The 16,754-nt window shown below is 40.4% G+C and overlaps 1 protein-coding gene and 1 long non-coding RNA gene across 4 annotated transcripts in view; one reads left to right on the top strand and one right to left on the bottom strand.

Annotated features, from left to right (window-relative positions):
- The window catches only part of LOC119479272, a 209,292-nt gene that overhangs the window by 145,708 nt on the left and 46,830 nt on the right, over window positions 1-16,754 (top strand). The window lies entirely within an intron of this gene.
- Window positions 1,245-16,589, bottom strand: pmp22b (peripheral myelin protein 22b). 2 transcript variants are annotated; one of them, XM_037754670.1, is made up of 5 exons: window positions 16,427-16,589; window positions 9,839-9,929; window positions 9,535-9,628; window positions 5,007-5,147; window positions 1,245-3,576 (listed from the first exon to the last, which is right to left on the bottom strand). In XM_037754670.1, the coding sequence occupies exons 2-5, from the start codon at window positions 9,914-9,916 to the stop codon at window positions 3,416-3,418; spliced, it is 474 nt and encodes a 157-aa protein (XP_037610598.1). In that variant the 5' UTR covers window positions 9,917-9,929; window positions 16,427-16,589; the 3' UTR covers window positions 1,245-3,415. The 2 variants fall into 2 exon arrangements, with proteins under 2 accessions (XP_037610598.1, XP_037610597.1); XM_037754669.1 differs by lacking the exon at window positions 16,427-16,589 and adding an exon at window positions 10,792-10,946.

A 16,754-nucleotide genomic window follows, 5' to 3' on the forward strand; every position in this document is an offset into this window, starting at 1 on the left:
CCATGTTGATTGTGAGACAGTAGTTCTTTAAAATAATAAAAGGTAATAAAAGACAGAAGTTTCAAATACCATTCAGCTTCACTTTTTTAATTTAGTGACAAATGATTTAAATAAGTCCCTTTACTGGTGCTGAAACGATGAGAAGAAGAGTTGCTTTTCTCCGTTTATATCATCGTATGATGAATATCTTTGGGCTTCGAAGCTTCAGTGAGAAATATTTGAAGGTATTCAAAGCGTTGTGGCGTGACAGACTGACATGTTCTTCTGTCTGTCTCCATCTCCCTCGTTTCAGCACCGCTGCCGCACTACTGTTCACACACACGCACCTCTAAACACAACAGACAGCGATATCCGTCTGTCTGAGAATAACTAATAATAATTAATGTAGGATAATCAATAATGTTGTGGGATTATTCCTTATGTCATGGGCTATTTGGGGATTTATACTTTTATTATTTAGGGCTGTCAATCGATTAAAATACTTAATTGTGATTAATCGCACATTTTTTATCTGTTCAAAATGTACCTTAAAGGGAGATTTGTCAAGTAATTAATACTCTTATCAACATGGGAGTGGGCAATAATGCTTGCTTTATGCAAATGTATGTATATATTTATTATTGAAAATCAATTAACAACACAAAACAATGACAAATATTGTCCAGAAACCCTCACAGGTACTGCATTTAGCATAAAAAATATGCTCATATCACAACATGGCAAACTGCAGCCCAACAGGCAACAACAGCTGTCAGTGTGTCAGTGTGCTGACTTGACTATGACTTGCCCCAAACTGCATGTGATTATCATAAAGTGGGCATGTCTGTAAAGGGGAGACTCGTGGGTACCCATAGAACCCATTTTCATTCACATATCTTGAGGTCAGAGGTCAAGGGACCCCTTTGAAAATGGCCATGACAGTTTTTCCTCGCCAAAATTTACTGCAAGGTTGGTACCAATGTATTCTTTAGGTTTTCTAGTTTCATACAACACCTGTACCTTCACTCTAGCTTTAAAACTGAGCCCAGTACAACAAACGATGCTTTCGAGTACTGTTTTGGAGATCGATTACCATGGCAACGGTCGATGCTTTCAGCATTCAGCATTCAGGTCAGCCCTAGACCAAACAACTAATTACGATTAATCGATAAAATAATCCACTTATTAATCGACAATGAAAATAATCATTAATTGCAGCCCCTAATGTGTAGTGTTATTGAAAGACACAAGAAAAAATCTCCAGCGTGGTGGTAAGAAACATCCTTTAATGATTAGACTCAACTGGTAATATCAAGAGCATCTGGAAGTTTAGGTGTAAACAAGGCACAGACATTTTAATTCTGCCGCTTTTACACAAAAGAAAAAGGGCAGTTGTCATTAGAGGCAATCTCTTCTAACTGAACCCAATAATGAGCGTCATGCTAAAATAAGAAACCCCACAGCAGACTAGGTAGTGTAAGCTCTGAATTAAATACTTTAATTCCACCACAACATAGCTCTGTTTTTGGAAGGCTACTGGAGATGTCATGTGGAGGACAGACCCCTTGCTTACGGCGATCAAAACACGTCCAGGTCCTCTTATTTCTGATGCTATGAGAGACGCCGTTGAAACACTAGCTGCATGTTTTGAATAGCCGGCATCGAGTGCCAACCGTCGTGCCTTTCGCCCCAGTGTGTGTAACACAAGTCGGATACAGCATCTGCAACCAGCAGCTGATTTTGATTTGATGGCGTACTGTAAGGTAGACTGGACTGGACTGTACGCAGGAATTTAAATGCTGCACGCTGCGTTTCACCTTCTGGCATCTCATAGCAGACTTAGAACAGATTCATCACCACAAAACGGTTCAGAATTTGCTTTCCATTTGAATGTCTATTCCTCATTTTACTGGCGTGATGCAGCCCAGAGACGTGTGATTTACAGGCAGCCTAGAAAAAATGAAATTCTCGCATGCATCAAGTGTTAGCGTGTCCCTTGTAACAGTGGAATACACAGTGTTAGATAATGTGAGAGTAGTTTTTATTGAGTAAGTGAGGCTAGATTGTCATCACCACCTGTTAATGCGCAACACATGAACAGCGTTTTCATACAGTAGAAGAGTGTCGACGTCAGTGGGCAGAGACTGCAGCATGTCAAACTTTCAAGTATGTGAAACAGACATTTGTATCATCACTGCAAAACCTCTCCGTCCTTTTTACCCACATATGTTTTTCCTATCATCTTTTTTTATATATGGCTTCAACTCAGTGGCATTTCTTTCTAGTAATGTTAAATATATACTTATTTCTTAGGCTATAATGCCCCCACAGTGTTATTTGTTTTAATGGTATTCTACTAAATTTGGCTTCTTGAGACTTTAACAGCCAGGTGAACACAAACATTAGGGACACTTAAGGCAAATAGAGCTAAAAATAAAGCTTAATTTCACTATAATCCAACTCTTTACAATCTCGCAGAATAATACTGACATTCCACTTTTTTTTTAGATTTCATCAGTGCAACCACCCCAAACTCTTTTTTTATTTTACAGTAGCTGATGAAGAAAAAAAAGAAATCAGACACTGCAATGTGAAATGGACTGTGTTCCCTAAAGAAGCAGTCAGGCACTGTTTGTATGTGTGTATGTATGTACCTCGGTCTGATTCTCACTTGAATTAATGGCTGTGTGAAACTCTAAACAATGACAAAGTAACTCTGTTGTAAAATGATTGCTATCAGTAATAGGAATGATAAAATACATAGCACCATCTTTTGTTGAAAATAAGTAATAGAAAAAAAAAAATACTGAAAATAAAAACACTGAAAATTCACAAAATAGAAAAAGGACCAAATCTAATATTTCCTGGCTATGCTACGTTACGTCCACGGATGTTACCACTCTTTGTTGTAAAGCAAAGCCCATCAAAAAACGCTTCTAACCCTTCTATTTCTATACATGCACTTTGGTTAATAATATACTTGAAGTTTTTTGCTTTTTTTTTTTTAAATAATTCTTTGGCGATTTACCAAAAACAAAAAAAAGGCAACAAAAAAAAGAAAACAACAACAAAAATAGCATCTAATTATTTCATCATTACAAACAAACATTGAGGCACTTAATCAGCTAAAACGAAGCTCATACGCGTATCCATTGACAGAGCAACACAACAACTATGTACATATATGTAAAAAGTGTTATAAATAGGTTTTAAACCATAGATACTATATACATCTTTTAACTGAGACAGTATTGGTTGTTTTTGTGTTGGTTTGCTTGTTGATTTTTGGTATTACCCCCCCCCCTCCCCTCGCTGTGTGTTGGCCTGGTGGCTCCGTGGCCCATTGGTACTCAGGCATCAAACGCTTTTACTTCAGAATGGGACTGATGACAGTTGAGCAGGGGGGTTACTGGGAACACTGGGATGGAGTACTGGCTCATTCTCGCTTCCTCAAGATGACATAGATGAGTCCGCTGATCAGCGCCAAAGGGAAGGCCACCCACGCCAGGATGTAGGAGTAGCCAAAGGCGTCTGTCTCCGGCGCCCACTGCGGACTCATCACCGTATAGATGATGGCGCCGCTCATCACGAACAAACCTGCGGGGAGGAAAAAAAGATCAATTATCAGCTCATGTTTCTCTGCTCTCTGTCTCGTGTCCTGATCTTAACCCTAGAGCAGGTTTCCCAGAAGGCATCCCTCCACATCACAGTGTCTGATGATTATTGATCTCCCGGCCAGCCCCTCGCCAGCCCTTTCCTGCTCTGCCCGCCTCCCTGATCCGACATGGCACGATGTGTTTGTCAGACCCCCCCCGCGCTGCCAGCCGTCCTGACATTTCAACCAGCTTGGCTGGCGGCGTGCCCGGTGTCATTCCTGTGTGGCTGAGTGGGCACCTGGGCGCTCGCTGGGCGATGCCCTGGCACAGTATGGAGAGCAAACCTGGGATGTTGGAAAGGGCTGCCAAGGGAGGACACAATGGGCTGCTGGCAGTGGAGCTACTCTCTGGCCAAAGGGCGTGAAGCACAATGGACAAGTGGAGCACTAAACCATTAGTAGCTGGCTCTCTTCATTTCATTCTCCGCAACAGTAGATGCAGTATGATCGCCTGCTATTGGTTTATCTGTGCGAGTGCTGTCTTTTCAGGCTACTTAAGTGTTACTCTACTAATGTGATGGGAATCACCAGAGGCCCAACAATATGATATTATCACAATACTAAAATCATGATACGCTCTTAATGCGATTTTAAACATTTTGCGATGATATATTGGGATTTATTTCCTTTTTTCAACTGCAAAATATGCAGTTTGTCAACATCTGTTTTATCTAATAAGATACATGTTTTCACTCTGTTCATCGCAGAGTTTTCATTGACATATCTTGAGGTCAGAGGTCAAGGGACCCCTTTGAAAATGGCCATGCCAGTTTTTCCTCGCCAAAATTTAGTGCAACTTTGGAGCATTATTTAGCATTCTTCCTGACAAGCTAACATGACATGGACAATGGATTCCTTAGCTTTTCTAATTTCATATGATGCCAGTATCTTCACTCTAGCTGAAAGACAGAATAGCGACTAATTGTTAAGAGGTTAATAGTTCATATAATTAAAGATCGATACTTGATATCCGTGCATCAATATCGTCAATATTGCCACGCAAAAATATCGCAATATTATCCTGTATCGATGTTTTTTCAAGTGGTTATTTGTCAAGCAATAACACTGAAAATTATGTTTCCAACTTAAGATTGATTGTTTGTTTTTAACTAAAAAAAGATTGGTGTCCTACATATGATGCAATAAAATATTTGTTTCTTTACAAAATGTAAGGTAAAGTGATTCCAGTATGTTTTTGTGACATTTTAAGAGTTGATTTTCAGGATAATATTGTGAATCGTAATTATTTTGGCCAGGATAATCGTGACAAGTCATTTTCATATCGTCCCATGCCTACGTCTTTTCTCTGTTTTATATCATGTCAACTGAATGCCTTTTGGTTTTGGACTGAAAAAAGGGGGATTGAACTCACTGGCAAGGATCTGGAAGGTTCCAGTGAGGAAGAAGCGTCCGCCCTTCTGCAAAGTGAAGAGCTGGCAGAAGAAGAGGAAGAGAGACAGGATGCTGAAGATGATGGACAGGATCATGAGAGCCTGGACCGCCTGAATCCACTCTGCAGGGGGAGAAGAAGAAGAGTTAATAACTGACTACAGGCATCATTATCCAAAGCATCATTTATATAAACAGGCTGTTCTCATGCACCGTTTGTAGCTATACCTACGAAAAGTAATGCACTGTAATTCATATTTATCCCACAAAATAAATTTGTATATAATCCAAATTGTCGTTAACCAGGAAGTATAAAGAGTGACAAACGTTGCATACAGAGGAGGTCGGGGTGAATGGGTGGGTCCAAAAAACACAGGATTTTTGCCCAGGAGACCGCTGTTTGTGTCCCGTATGAAAACAGAAGTCAACGTTGATTTATTTAACTCCGTACTTAAGTTATGCCAATACCCGTGTTATTTTAACCCAAACTGCGACCTTTTCCTAAACCTAACCAAGTACTTTTTGTCACGTAACTTCTGAACTTAAGTACTTACGCCAATTCCTGAGTATATTTTACCCAAACCACCATCTTTTTCCTAACCTAATTAAGTCGTTTTTGTCACGTAACTTCCATATTTAAGTTATGGCACTTCCAGCGTGGTGTAACCACAATCTTTTCCTAAACCTAACTAAGTAGTTTTGTTGCCTAAACCTAACCAAGTTGATCTTTTCTTAAACCTAACTAAGTAGTTTTGTTGCCTAAACCTAAGTAGTTTTGTTGCCTAAACCTAACCAAGTTGATATTTTCCTAAACTTAACTAAGTAGTTTGTTTCCTAAACCTTACCAAATAGATATTTTCCTAGACTTAACCAAGTAGATCTTTTCTTAAACCTAACCAAGTAGTTTTTTTTGCCTAAACCTAACTAAGTAGTTTTGTTTCCTAAACCTAACAAAGTGATTTTGTTGGCTAAACCTAACCAAGTTGTTTCCTGTAAAGACAGAAGTTTATTTTGAAAAGACTGGAGTGGAAATTGATTCTGGACATTCGCATGAAAACGCACGAAAAATGCGGAACAATTTTCCGTAAGATATCATACGAACCGTTGTATGAGGATAAGTTGATATATAATCTTGACTTAATGAGCGCATGAGAAGGGAACAAATAACAAAAACAAACAAAAGCTCGCTGGTCTCGTCCCTGCTGAATTGAAGCATCCTCTCACAGAGAACATAATGTTGACTTCTGGGAATGTGTAATGGATTCATAACAATGGAACCTAGGTATCTTGTTCCTAAAAGCTCTGCGCGCCCCTCACAGCATGTAAGACCTATGACTAAATGTACCACATCGATCTTAACTGCTAGTCCTCCAAGGCCAGGCTGCTAGAAGCCCATTAACCCATTAGACACCTGTACTATTGACGGGGTTGTCCGTCTATCTGCGCTGTCCATCAGAGAGTGGGGTCTTGTGTTTTGTGTCTGTGCTTCATTCATGCCAGGAATCCCAAGATTTCCAAGCAGGGTCTATTTCTTGTCTGAGGCCTCTCGAGTTTCCTAAGCACTCGCTCTCTGTATCTATTTAACTTCTCTTTAGCTGTGTCTGCTGTTACTGTCGTGTTTCCGTGCCATAAAATGCTGAGCTCGACTACGTAGGACTGCTTGTTCATTGGCTGCCACTGCGTAAGTCTACTTATTTGCCTCTAGCATCAGCAAATGTTCCAGACAAGCCTATAAAAAGTTGGATTTTATTGTGGCTCCAATTGTATGCTGAACTCTGACATTCAAATCTCTGACATTCTCAAGCATCGGCGGTTTATTGATTCTCTTGCATTATGTAAATCAAAGTCGTGTTGTGGTTTTAATGGGGGGGCACTTACAACACGGGAAAAAAGGCATGATGCATAATTTATTACCGCCCATGCAACGAGGATTATTAAGTAATACGACAGGTTACTTTGTGCGATCATACGACTTTGACTAACCACATCTGAACACTGTAGGTTAAAATATAAACACTTCATCGCCCTTCATCTGTGGACAAAGACTCGTGCAGTTTTCCTGGAGAAACACTGTTATAGATTAAAAGGGAAACTGTATCTTGAATGATGGCACAGGGTTGCCAGGATGGAGTCAGGTTACCAACAATAACAGCGCTACAGTACGTCCTGATGAGCATTGGCTCGGGGGGGGGATGAGATATGGGAGGAAACATGACACGCTTGCAGCGTCCATCCATAAAAATGCAGCCGGCACAATACCACACCGGAGCAACAATTAGATTCCATTATGATGATCCTGTTTTCAGATGTCACATAATACTGTGTGATAACACTGTGAGAAATGGGTGAAATGTTCCATCCCTGCATGCTATGAATAGTGCTCCCCCTATAAATACCGACGATACATCACTGCTCTCTGATAAACACACGTCTTGTCCTCCTTCCTTCCTTCTCTGACCAGTAGTAGGAAATGGTGACATGGGGCATTTCCTATCATGAGGCGCGGCTCTGGGCTCAGAATGTCACTGATAAGCAAGTGTGACTACGTTGGTTTGTTATTGTGGTGTTACAATACAGATTCTCCTGAGGCCTTTCACTGTTATACCAAACAGGAAACTTACTGTTGGTGTTTTCTGCTTTCTATTTTGAGGCCCAACCTCCGGGTCTGAGAAGTGAAGCCAATGTGGAAGTGCCTTAAACTTGCATTCTTTCTAACAGCCAGCAGGGGGCGATTCCTCTGGTTGATAGGTAGATCTCGAGTAGTTAAGGTTAGGATAGGTAATCGGGCAGCGAGTCCCGCGAGAGTTTATCTCAGATCAGATTTCGCAATACCTTCTAGACATGGCCGATGGCGACGGCAACATACCAAGATGGCATTGGCCAAAATGGGCCATGTCTAGAAAGTAACCAGCAAATTGCGAAAACTTGCAAAAACTGTCACTCAAGACTTGCTGCCTATTGACTAACCTTAACTAATCGAACCATTCGAGGTCATCTCGCGAGAGTTTCGCAATTTGCGTGTTGCCTTCTAGACACAACGGCCAAAATGGCGAACTCAAGGCTTCAAAACCGTAGTCCACAAACCAATGGGTGACGTCACGGTGACTACGTTCACTTCTTCTATACATACTTACAGTATCTATGCCTACACCCCACTGTGCTGAAAATAGCGAATAAAGCTGCTGTAGTATCAGTTCACTGTGTTTATGTATTGTAGGCCTGCCCGGGGGCTGAAGACATTCTTCCTCAGTGGCTAATTTTAGAGCGAGTAAATTCTATGAAGTAATTTTCCTGGCTGATAGGAAGTGGCATTTAACTCAAGCTCAGCATGTGATAACTGTGACACACGTATCTCTCACACACGCATCAAAGGAGCCAATATTTTCGTAACCAGGGCAACGACGAGGGGGAACTCCAAAGTTTCAGAAATGCCCTAAAAATAACTGCGATGACCGTGATTATGATTCACTCCAGGAGGGAACTTGATTGCTCAGCAGACGTTTTTAAAAAAAGCTCCATTGAACATAGGCTAGGCCTCCAACGTGAGAACGCTCCACTATCTTCCATCTCCCAAAGCCAAAGCACAGACGCGCGTCTTTCTTGAATAAACACAGTGCGTCAGCGCGCTAATGAAAGCAAGTCAAACAAACTGGCTGCACCATGAAGCTACCTGGCAGAGTGTGCAGGCCGCTGCTGCTGCTGCCTGACAAAACACACACTGGCTGAGCACGGCTCATTCTAGACTAATGACATCACCCAGATGCAGCTCAAAACACACAGCTGCTCAACGGTGAGCTTACAGGTTGCTAAATTATTCAATTTAGGACAATGGAAATGTTATTAGTAGAATCTATATATCCATTCTCCTCACATGTGGAGGTGGCTGACTGTCTAAATAGATCTGCAGCTGCTGCCTTAAATTGTCCCAATGATCCCTGCAAACCAACCCTGGACACTCTGATCTGACGCTGGGCGTGACCCGCCACCAGCATGCTATGTTCTGCATGAGGTAGTCCAAGGTCTCCCCCATGCTTTCAAACACTCTGTCACATAGATCTAAAACTTTAAATACTCTCTGCAGCCCCACCCTGATCCTCCACAACTCCCAAACTCCTGTCACCATGGACTCCCAACACGGGACCTGAATATGGACATCACACCACGACTATTTATACAGAGGCAGCCTATCAGCTGGCACTTCCAAAACAGCACGGCCACATTCTCTGCCCTAGATGGCGCCAGAGTCCCAGAGGTGCCGTGACACACCCACATCACCAACAACATGGTGAATGTTGGATTTCAGCAAGTCATTTTCCAAAGATCAAGTCCCCCAACATTAATACCAATGTGGATGCTTTAAACTGGAGCTTTTTTACTTTTACATTATACTCAAAGCAAAGCTGAAAAAATCCTGAGATGCATCACATCTTCACAGCAGAGCAACAACTAAAACATCCAGTCTTAGGCATTGTATTGTAAATAAATAGTAGAATATTAAGCAGGAGACTGACCTCCAGCTGTTGCCGGGTCACAGTGGTATCCTCCATTGGCGGTAGAGCAGTTTATCCAGAGGTCTGAGGTGCTAGTTTCACCTGTCGTCCATACCTGGTGTCAACAACAATACATGCTTGGTCAGTAATGTGTGAAGGAGCAAAATGGATCAGAAGAGAAAGTGAAATTATGGAGACAGAAACTACATTATATCTCTTCCTGCAGGTATAAGATGCCAGTAAGCTTCAATTATGACTTTTTTATCCAATTATATTTATATTTAATGCTTAAGCAAATAAAGAAAGAAACATTAGTTTTACTCACGCTGACAATTGTTGACACAAACAGGAGGACCAGACCAGCGACGTGCAGGAGGATGATTCCCAGTAGTAGGAGCAGCATCTTTACAGGCGATCTGGGCAGCAATGAGAAGAGGAGATGCTCTCTGTCAGTATGTGAGAGTGTGTGTGTGTGTGTATTGGATTGGTGGGACATGGGTGTGTCTCTGCAGCACGTTCAGCCTTTAGAGAAACTTCATGGGATGGTCCAAACAGCATGCACATTAACAATAATAACATCACATTTGAGAGAAAGTCATTGTGAATATTCTACAAATTTGAAGTTTGGGGACAGGATTAAACTTTGGAGCTGATCTCAGGGATCTTGTTTTTATTTATTGTAACAGACACAAATGAGCCTGAAAAGCTTAAATTGTGTCCCCTTTTTTGTGTCCAAACATCTTGCTGGCTTGTGTCACATCTCCAAAATGCAAACAAAATTGAGCAATAAGCGTTGATCTCTACATGCTCTTTAAAAGCAATAAGGCAAGCTTTATTTGTAGAGCACATTTCAGCAACAGGGCAATTCAAAGTGCTTTACATAAACATTCAAGAACATTGCCACAAAGTGCAAAAAGAACATTAAGACATAATTAAAACAGTTATAAAAACATTAAAGATTAGAAAATAAAAACAAGCTAAATTAGAATATAACACACAAGAGTAAAAGCTCTAGTGCAGTATATAAGAGCATTATCTGGTTTAATAAAAGGCAACAGCAGCAAACAGGGAAGTAATAAGAACCACTTAAAAGAAGAAAAGTATTTATCTAATAATAAATAATATCTTAAGGACCAAATAAGCTTTTTTTTTGCAGAGACAGCTCAGTCCTTCTTGTGCGTAATGGGGAGCAGAGAAAAGCGCGTCTCCTCCTTGGATCCGGACAAACAGTGCGCAGCTGAACATAAAGAAGTTTAAAAGAGACCAAAGTCCACTTACTTAGATTGGTGAGCTTTTATTCCAACAAAAAAAAAAGAGATTTGCAAGAAGCAAAAGCAAGTTTTTTCCCAAAAGAGTCCAGCAGCTGCGTTAGTAGTCCCTCCGTCCTAAACAGTCGCTCTCTGATAGATTGATTTCCAGCCGCTGACGTTCTGTTATAAAGTGTCTCATTATGGGAGAACAACGCCCTGCGTGCGTCGCTACGTCATCATGGAGTGACGCTCCAGGGTTCCCAAATATAGACGCGCTGTGCGTAATAGCGCACTGGTTGCCTTAGTTACTAACTTTGCTGTATGTGTAGTGAGCTGACTGATCATTGTTTGGCTGTCGTGGTAACTAAAAGCAGCTCAGCTATCTGCTTTCGAGGATTTTTTCTGACACTGTTTACATCTGTTATTACACATTACACAGCACTTTGGGATGTCATTTAGTTGTTGTTGTTTGCTCAGTTAATATAGAATATGCAGATATATTTAGTATATCCAACATACATTTTTTTTTACTTTTTTTTGCTATATAGAGAGTAGATATTGTTAAAGGTCACATATTTTAAAAAAGTGAAATTTTCATGTTTTTTTTATTATAAAGCAGGCTTAAGTCCTATATAAATACTGTGAAAGTATCGAAACAATCAATCAATCGAAATACACACAGCCCGTATTCAGAAACTCTGCATTTTAAACAAGCTGTCAGGATTTCTGCCCATTTGTGATGTCACGAATATACAATATTTAGACCTTTGACACAATTTTAAACGTCATTCTAAATGTGTCCAAGTTTATTCCTGGTTGCAGTGCATGTGAATGTCATCAGCTGAGAGGAAGTACAGATGAACACAGGCTGTTGCCTAGCAACGCAATTCTGTTGCAATTCCGTCAAAATGCGCTAAAACGGAGCGTTTCAGACAGGAGGGTAAATACAGGCATATTCAGGCTGACAGTATGAGGAAAATAAAAGTTTTTTTGAACATTACAGCATGTAAACATGTTCTAGTAGAAACACAAAATACAAGTATGAACCTGAAAATGAGCATGATATGGGACCTTTAAATAAGAGTATGGTTGTAAATAATGATTATTTTCAGTATTGATTCATTTTCTTGATTACTCGATTAGTTGTTTGGTTTATAAAATGTCAGAAAATGGTGAAAAATGTCGATCAGTGTTTCCCAAAGTTCAATATGACGTCCTCAAATGTCTTGTTCTGTCCACAACTCAATTCAATTCAATTTATTTTTATATAGCGTCAAATCATAATAGAAGTTATCTCGAGACGCTTTATATATAGAGCAGGTCTTTGACCGTACACCATAGTTTAGAGACCCAACAAGAGATTCCACCAAGCTCGCTGTGGCCAGGAAAAACTCCCCGTAAAAAGTACTCAAACCGATTAATCGACTATCAAAATAGTTGCCGATTTATTAAATAGTTGACAGCTAATCGATTAATTGTTGCAGCTCTGAGTAAGACATATTTGAGTGCGTCGCTGCGTCATGGAGTGACCCTCTGGTCCGCGGCCAGGGTTCCCAATATAGACGCGCCGTGCGTAATAGCGCACGGGTTGCCTTAGTTACTAACTTTGCTGACTGATCATTGTTTGGCTGTTGTGGTGACTAAAAGCAGCAGCTCTCTGCTTTCGAGGATTTTTTCTGACACCGTTTACAGCTGTTATTACACATTACACAGCACTTTGGGATGTCATTTAGTTGTTGTTGTTTGCTCAGTTAATATAGATTTTTTCCCCCTCTATCTACCTTTAAACATGCACTATCTACTACCTACTATCTGAACTAAGGTTCATCTTATTTTATCTTATCTTATCTTGTATGTTATATTTAGCAGAAGTAGAACCTGGTAACAAGTAATAACTTGTTTTTTTTATATAGAGTAGATGTTGTTAAACAAGAATAGGGTTGCAAATAACGATTACTTTCATTGTTGATTAATCTGCCGATTATTTTCTCGATTAATCGATCAGTTGTTTGGTTTATAAAATGTCAGAAAATGGTGAATAATGTGGATCAGTGTTTCCCAAAGTCCAAGATGACATCCTCAAATGTTTTGTTTTGACCACAACTCAAAGTTTACTGTCATAGAGGAGTAAAGAAACCAGAAAATATTCACATTTAAGAAGCTGGAATTAGAGAATTTTGACTTTTTTTGTCTTTTAAAAAAAGTACTCAAACCGATGAATCGACTATCAAAATAGTTGGCAATTAATTTAATAGTTGACAACTAATCGATTAATTGTTGCAGCTCTAAATAAAAACATATTTGAGCGGAATATTTGACAAATTTGGCAGTGATTTTTTCACACAATGCTTATATTTATTATGTCTTGATTTTGTAATCAGCCTTTTTGATAATTTGAGATATTTTGCTCTTTTTATTTTAGCAAAACAAAGTATCTTCGTCAAGCCTTTCATGCATTTGATTACATTTATGTCTACAGTTCAGCTGAGTAAGAGAAAGGTATTTTGGACTTCTTCCAAAGTGGGATATTTCCCTGTGAACTCAGCTTTCCGTTGCCTTGGTAATTACAAACACAAACACATGTTGTAATGCGGTGTAGTGGTGGTCTTTTCCCTCTGGTTGTCATGCCGTCAGCCTCGTGACTCACAGTATGTGTGAAAGTGTGGATGCCCAGCGCGCTGCCACCAGTGAGAGATAGCATCTGGGGCTCTCCTCTGTTTGACATGACTCATTCCCAGTGGGAGTGAGGTGGCGTTTCCACCCTCAGCAGCCCCTGTTATTGTTAATATGTATGTAGAAGTATGCACCGAGGTCGGTCCTATAAATATGGGTGTTGCAATGAACGGAATTCCTGGCAGTATAGGGAGCGGTCAAAAGTGTAAATATTTGTAAGTATGAATCGACTACCTTATCTCTTCCTCCCTCTGGATCTTCTTCTGCAACGAGCTGTCAGTGATCACTTAGCTGAAGCTGATTCTTTCTGTGTACTCAGATCTTTACTTGAGTAAAAGTAGTAATACCACAGTGAAGAAATACTCTGTTCCAAGTTAAAGTCATGCATCCAATATGTTACTTCAGTAAAAGTGCAAAAGTACTAGCATCAAAAAAAGTACCAAAGCAAAAGCACTCATTATACAGAATGGCCCATTTCAGGTAATGTATGTTATTGGATTATAACTGATGCATTAAAGAGTTCATCACTTTAATGTTGCAGCTGGCAAAGATGGAACTCATTTTAAGCACTTTATAAACTGCCGGATAGTTTGTTTCATTTTCCCCCGGGGATCAATAAAGTATTATGTTATATTAACCTGTAATAATACATCATAATGTATCTGTTGATTATATTTTATATTATCAATCTCAGTCTGCAAAGTAACTAAGGTTATCGGATATATGTAGTGAAGTAAAAGATACAATATTTGCCTCTGAAGTGTAGGGAAGTAGAAGTATTAAGTAACAGAAAATGAAAATACACAAATTAAGCCCTATAGGGTGCTGGAAGGTGTGGTTCGCCTAGACAGACATACCCAAAATAAATCAAGAATAGCTCCACAGCTATCAGGTCTTTATGCATGATTTTGTTCTCTATGGATAGGTAAGATCTCAGAGAATTCATCCCCAGTCTAAATAACATCGTGACTGTTACCATGCCTGAGTGAATTGTGATGAACCAAAGGAAAAATTTACATTTTTATCCTCGCCTTAAATGTTTTCTAGATCAGACAGTGAATAACACCATTATAGCAATGATGCCATGCACATAGATGCCGCTCAATTCATTCAGCAACTCCTTGACTACAACTGTGCCAAAGGAGATATAAATAACACAAAGCACATAGATTCTACAAAGGTTTTAGTAAAGATAGGACCAGGCGGACTCTCCATTTGGCCACTTCGATACCCAAAGTGTGCCGAATGGGTTTTCTACCTCTTGAAAGGGAGTCTGGCTATAAAATACTACTGATATCCACTACAGGAGGCTTTGTGCACACAATGGAGCCTTTGGCCATGACATTTACTCTGTGCATCATCACATTACACCATTGTGCATCAGTATAAAATCAGTAAAAAACAACTAAATTGTATAATTTTGACTCCAAATGGTTTTATTATAATAATGAAATATGATCAAATAAAACTTAGATAATAACAAATACGATCAATAACAATGTAAATAAGATAACAAAGTCAAGTATGTATGTTCAATATAAAAACGGTCAAAAATATTATAAAGTAAAAAAATACAATTTCTCATGCGTTGATTTTGTAACTAAAATATTGAAATCATTGCCAAACAAACATTGTTTGGATAAAATACACTTGGAGTGTTGTTTTAGTAGTGTTAACCACCACAGCCGGTACTGGGTTTGTCGGGTAAAAGAGGTTAAGTACAAGTACCTCAAAATTGTACTTAAGTACACAACTTAAGTAAATGTACTTAGTTATTTTCCACCACTGTGCATATTGCAGGAATCATTCCCAAATCTGATTTGTACGGGTTCCTGATAACACTGGACATATTATGTTCATGAGTCATCAAACAAATACTCCTTCATGTCTGCAAAATGTCACAAAAAGAGAAGATTTCACACCCTCTGCAGGACGATACTGAGCTTCCTCGATGAGCAGCGCTCTATGAAACATACACTTTCCTCGCATTAGCCGGCCGGTAGAGGAGCTTAGGAGCTGCCCGACCTCAGATAACCCCTGTCAACATCCACCCTCTATTCTCCACCACTTAAGCTCACACTTCCTCTGCGTGTGTTTCTCACACTCACATGAAAACAGAGGCCTTTTCTGCTGCCCTCATGTCCACACACACACATGAAAGGGACAGTTACAAGGCCATGAAGTGCTGCTCTGAGTGGGAGCTTTGTGTCAGTAATCAAAGTATGTGGCATTCTCAGTCTGAGCTGCACAGAAGTAGCTCTTTGTCTGATGGGATCGTTCTGTTGTTTACAGCTTGATATCAACTGAATCATTAGATCTGATCATATGAGCTGGTCAGGTTTACAGTGACTTGTGTAAAGGCTTGTAAAAGTGTGGAGTAGCTGTGCAGGCGAGGCGCTCCCCATCCCTTATATGTCAATGTTTGTAAAAGACAATCAGTAGGCTGAGTGGACATGGGAGTGTTACGTTTACTGCGTTTGCTGAGCTCGGAGCCAAACTCTCCGGAGAGAGACGCATAACAAACCCGAGATACTGAATAATGTTACAGCTGTAACGCCGTCTAACATTTCACCCCCGCCGTTAAAACGGTCCGACTTATCTTCACGTTAGCGCTGCAGACAGACAGAGAGAGAGAGAGTGCATACCAAAACCATAGATAGGACCTCGGCCAGCCACGGGGGCATGGATCTGGAGAGTGGACGTGATTGAGTTACAGTAACTCCATCCACATACCAACACAGAGGAGAGTGTTAAAGCAGATGTGGCGGTCATTAAGTGATGCTTTTTGTTTCTACCAAATCCTACAAGTAAAATAAAGAAGCACTAGAGATAATGAAGCAAAAAGCCCAAAGATGGGCCCCTTGTCCTTGACACAATTAGATCCCCTCCTTGTTGATTTTAAAACAATGCGACAGGCCGCCTTCTTTCACTTGATTACATTATGCAAACCGCAATCCATTAGCTGTGATGAATCAATGGCTCATACTCACATCAGATATTATTCAGGGAGTCGGTGGATCCAGCTGATGCTCTTCGCAGTTCAGAGGGAAGTCCTGTTTCACCGGGCCTTTGTACCTTTGTGCGTGAGGTTCTGACAGCTGTCGGTCAAAGGTGGGGTCAGTCCCTGTGTCCTGTCATCAGCATGTGAAGAGCCGCTGTGTGTCGGCCCACCGTGTCGCAGTAGTTTAATAGCTCCCCTCCTACTGAAGAGTTGGACTGCCCCTCTCTCGTCAGACTCTTCTGACCCCGATCTACCGGACTGTTTACACCAGTCTTTCCCAACCTTTTTTTCTGGGGAACCACTTTTCCGTCACCCAG

Source organism: Sebastes umbrosus, chromosome 20, assembly GCF_015220745.1.
Source record: "Sebastes umbrosus isolate fSebUmb1 chromosome 20, fSebUmb1.pri, whole genome shotgun sequence".
Taxonomy (NCBI): domain Eukaryota; kingdom Metazoa; phylum Chordata; class Actinopteri; order Perciformes; family Sebastidae; genus Sebastes; species Sebastes umbrosus.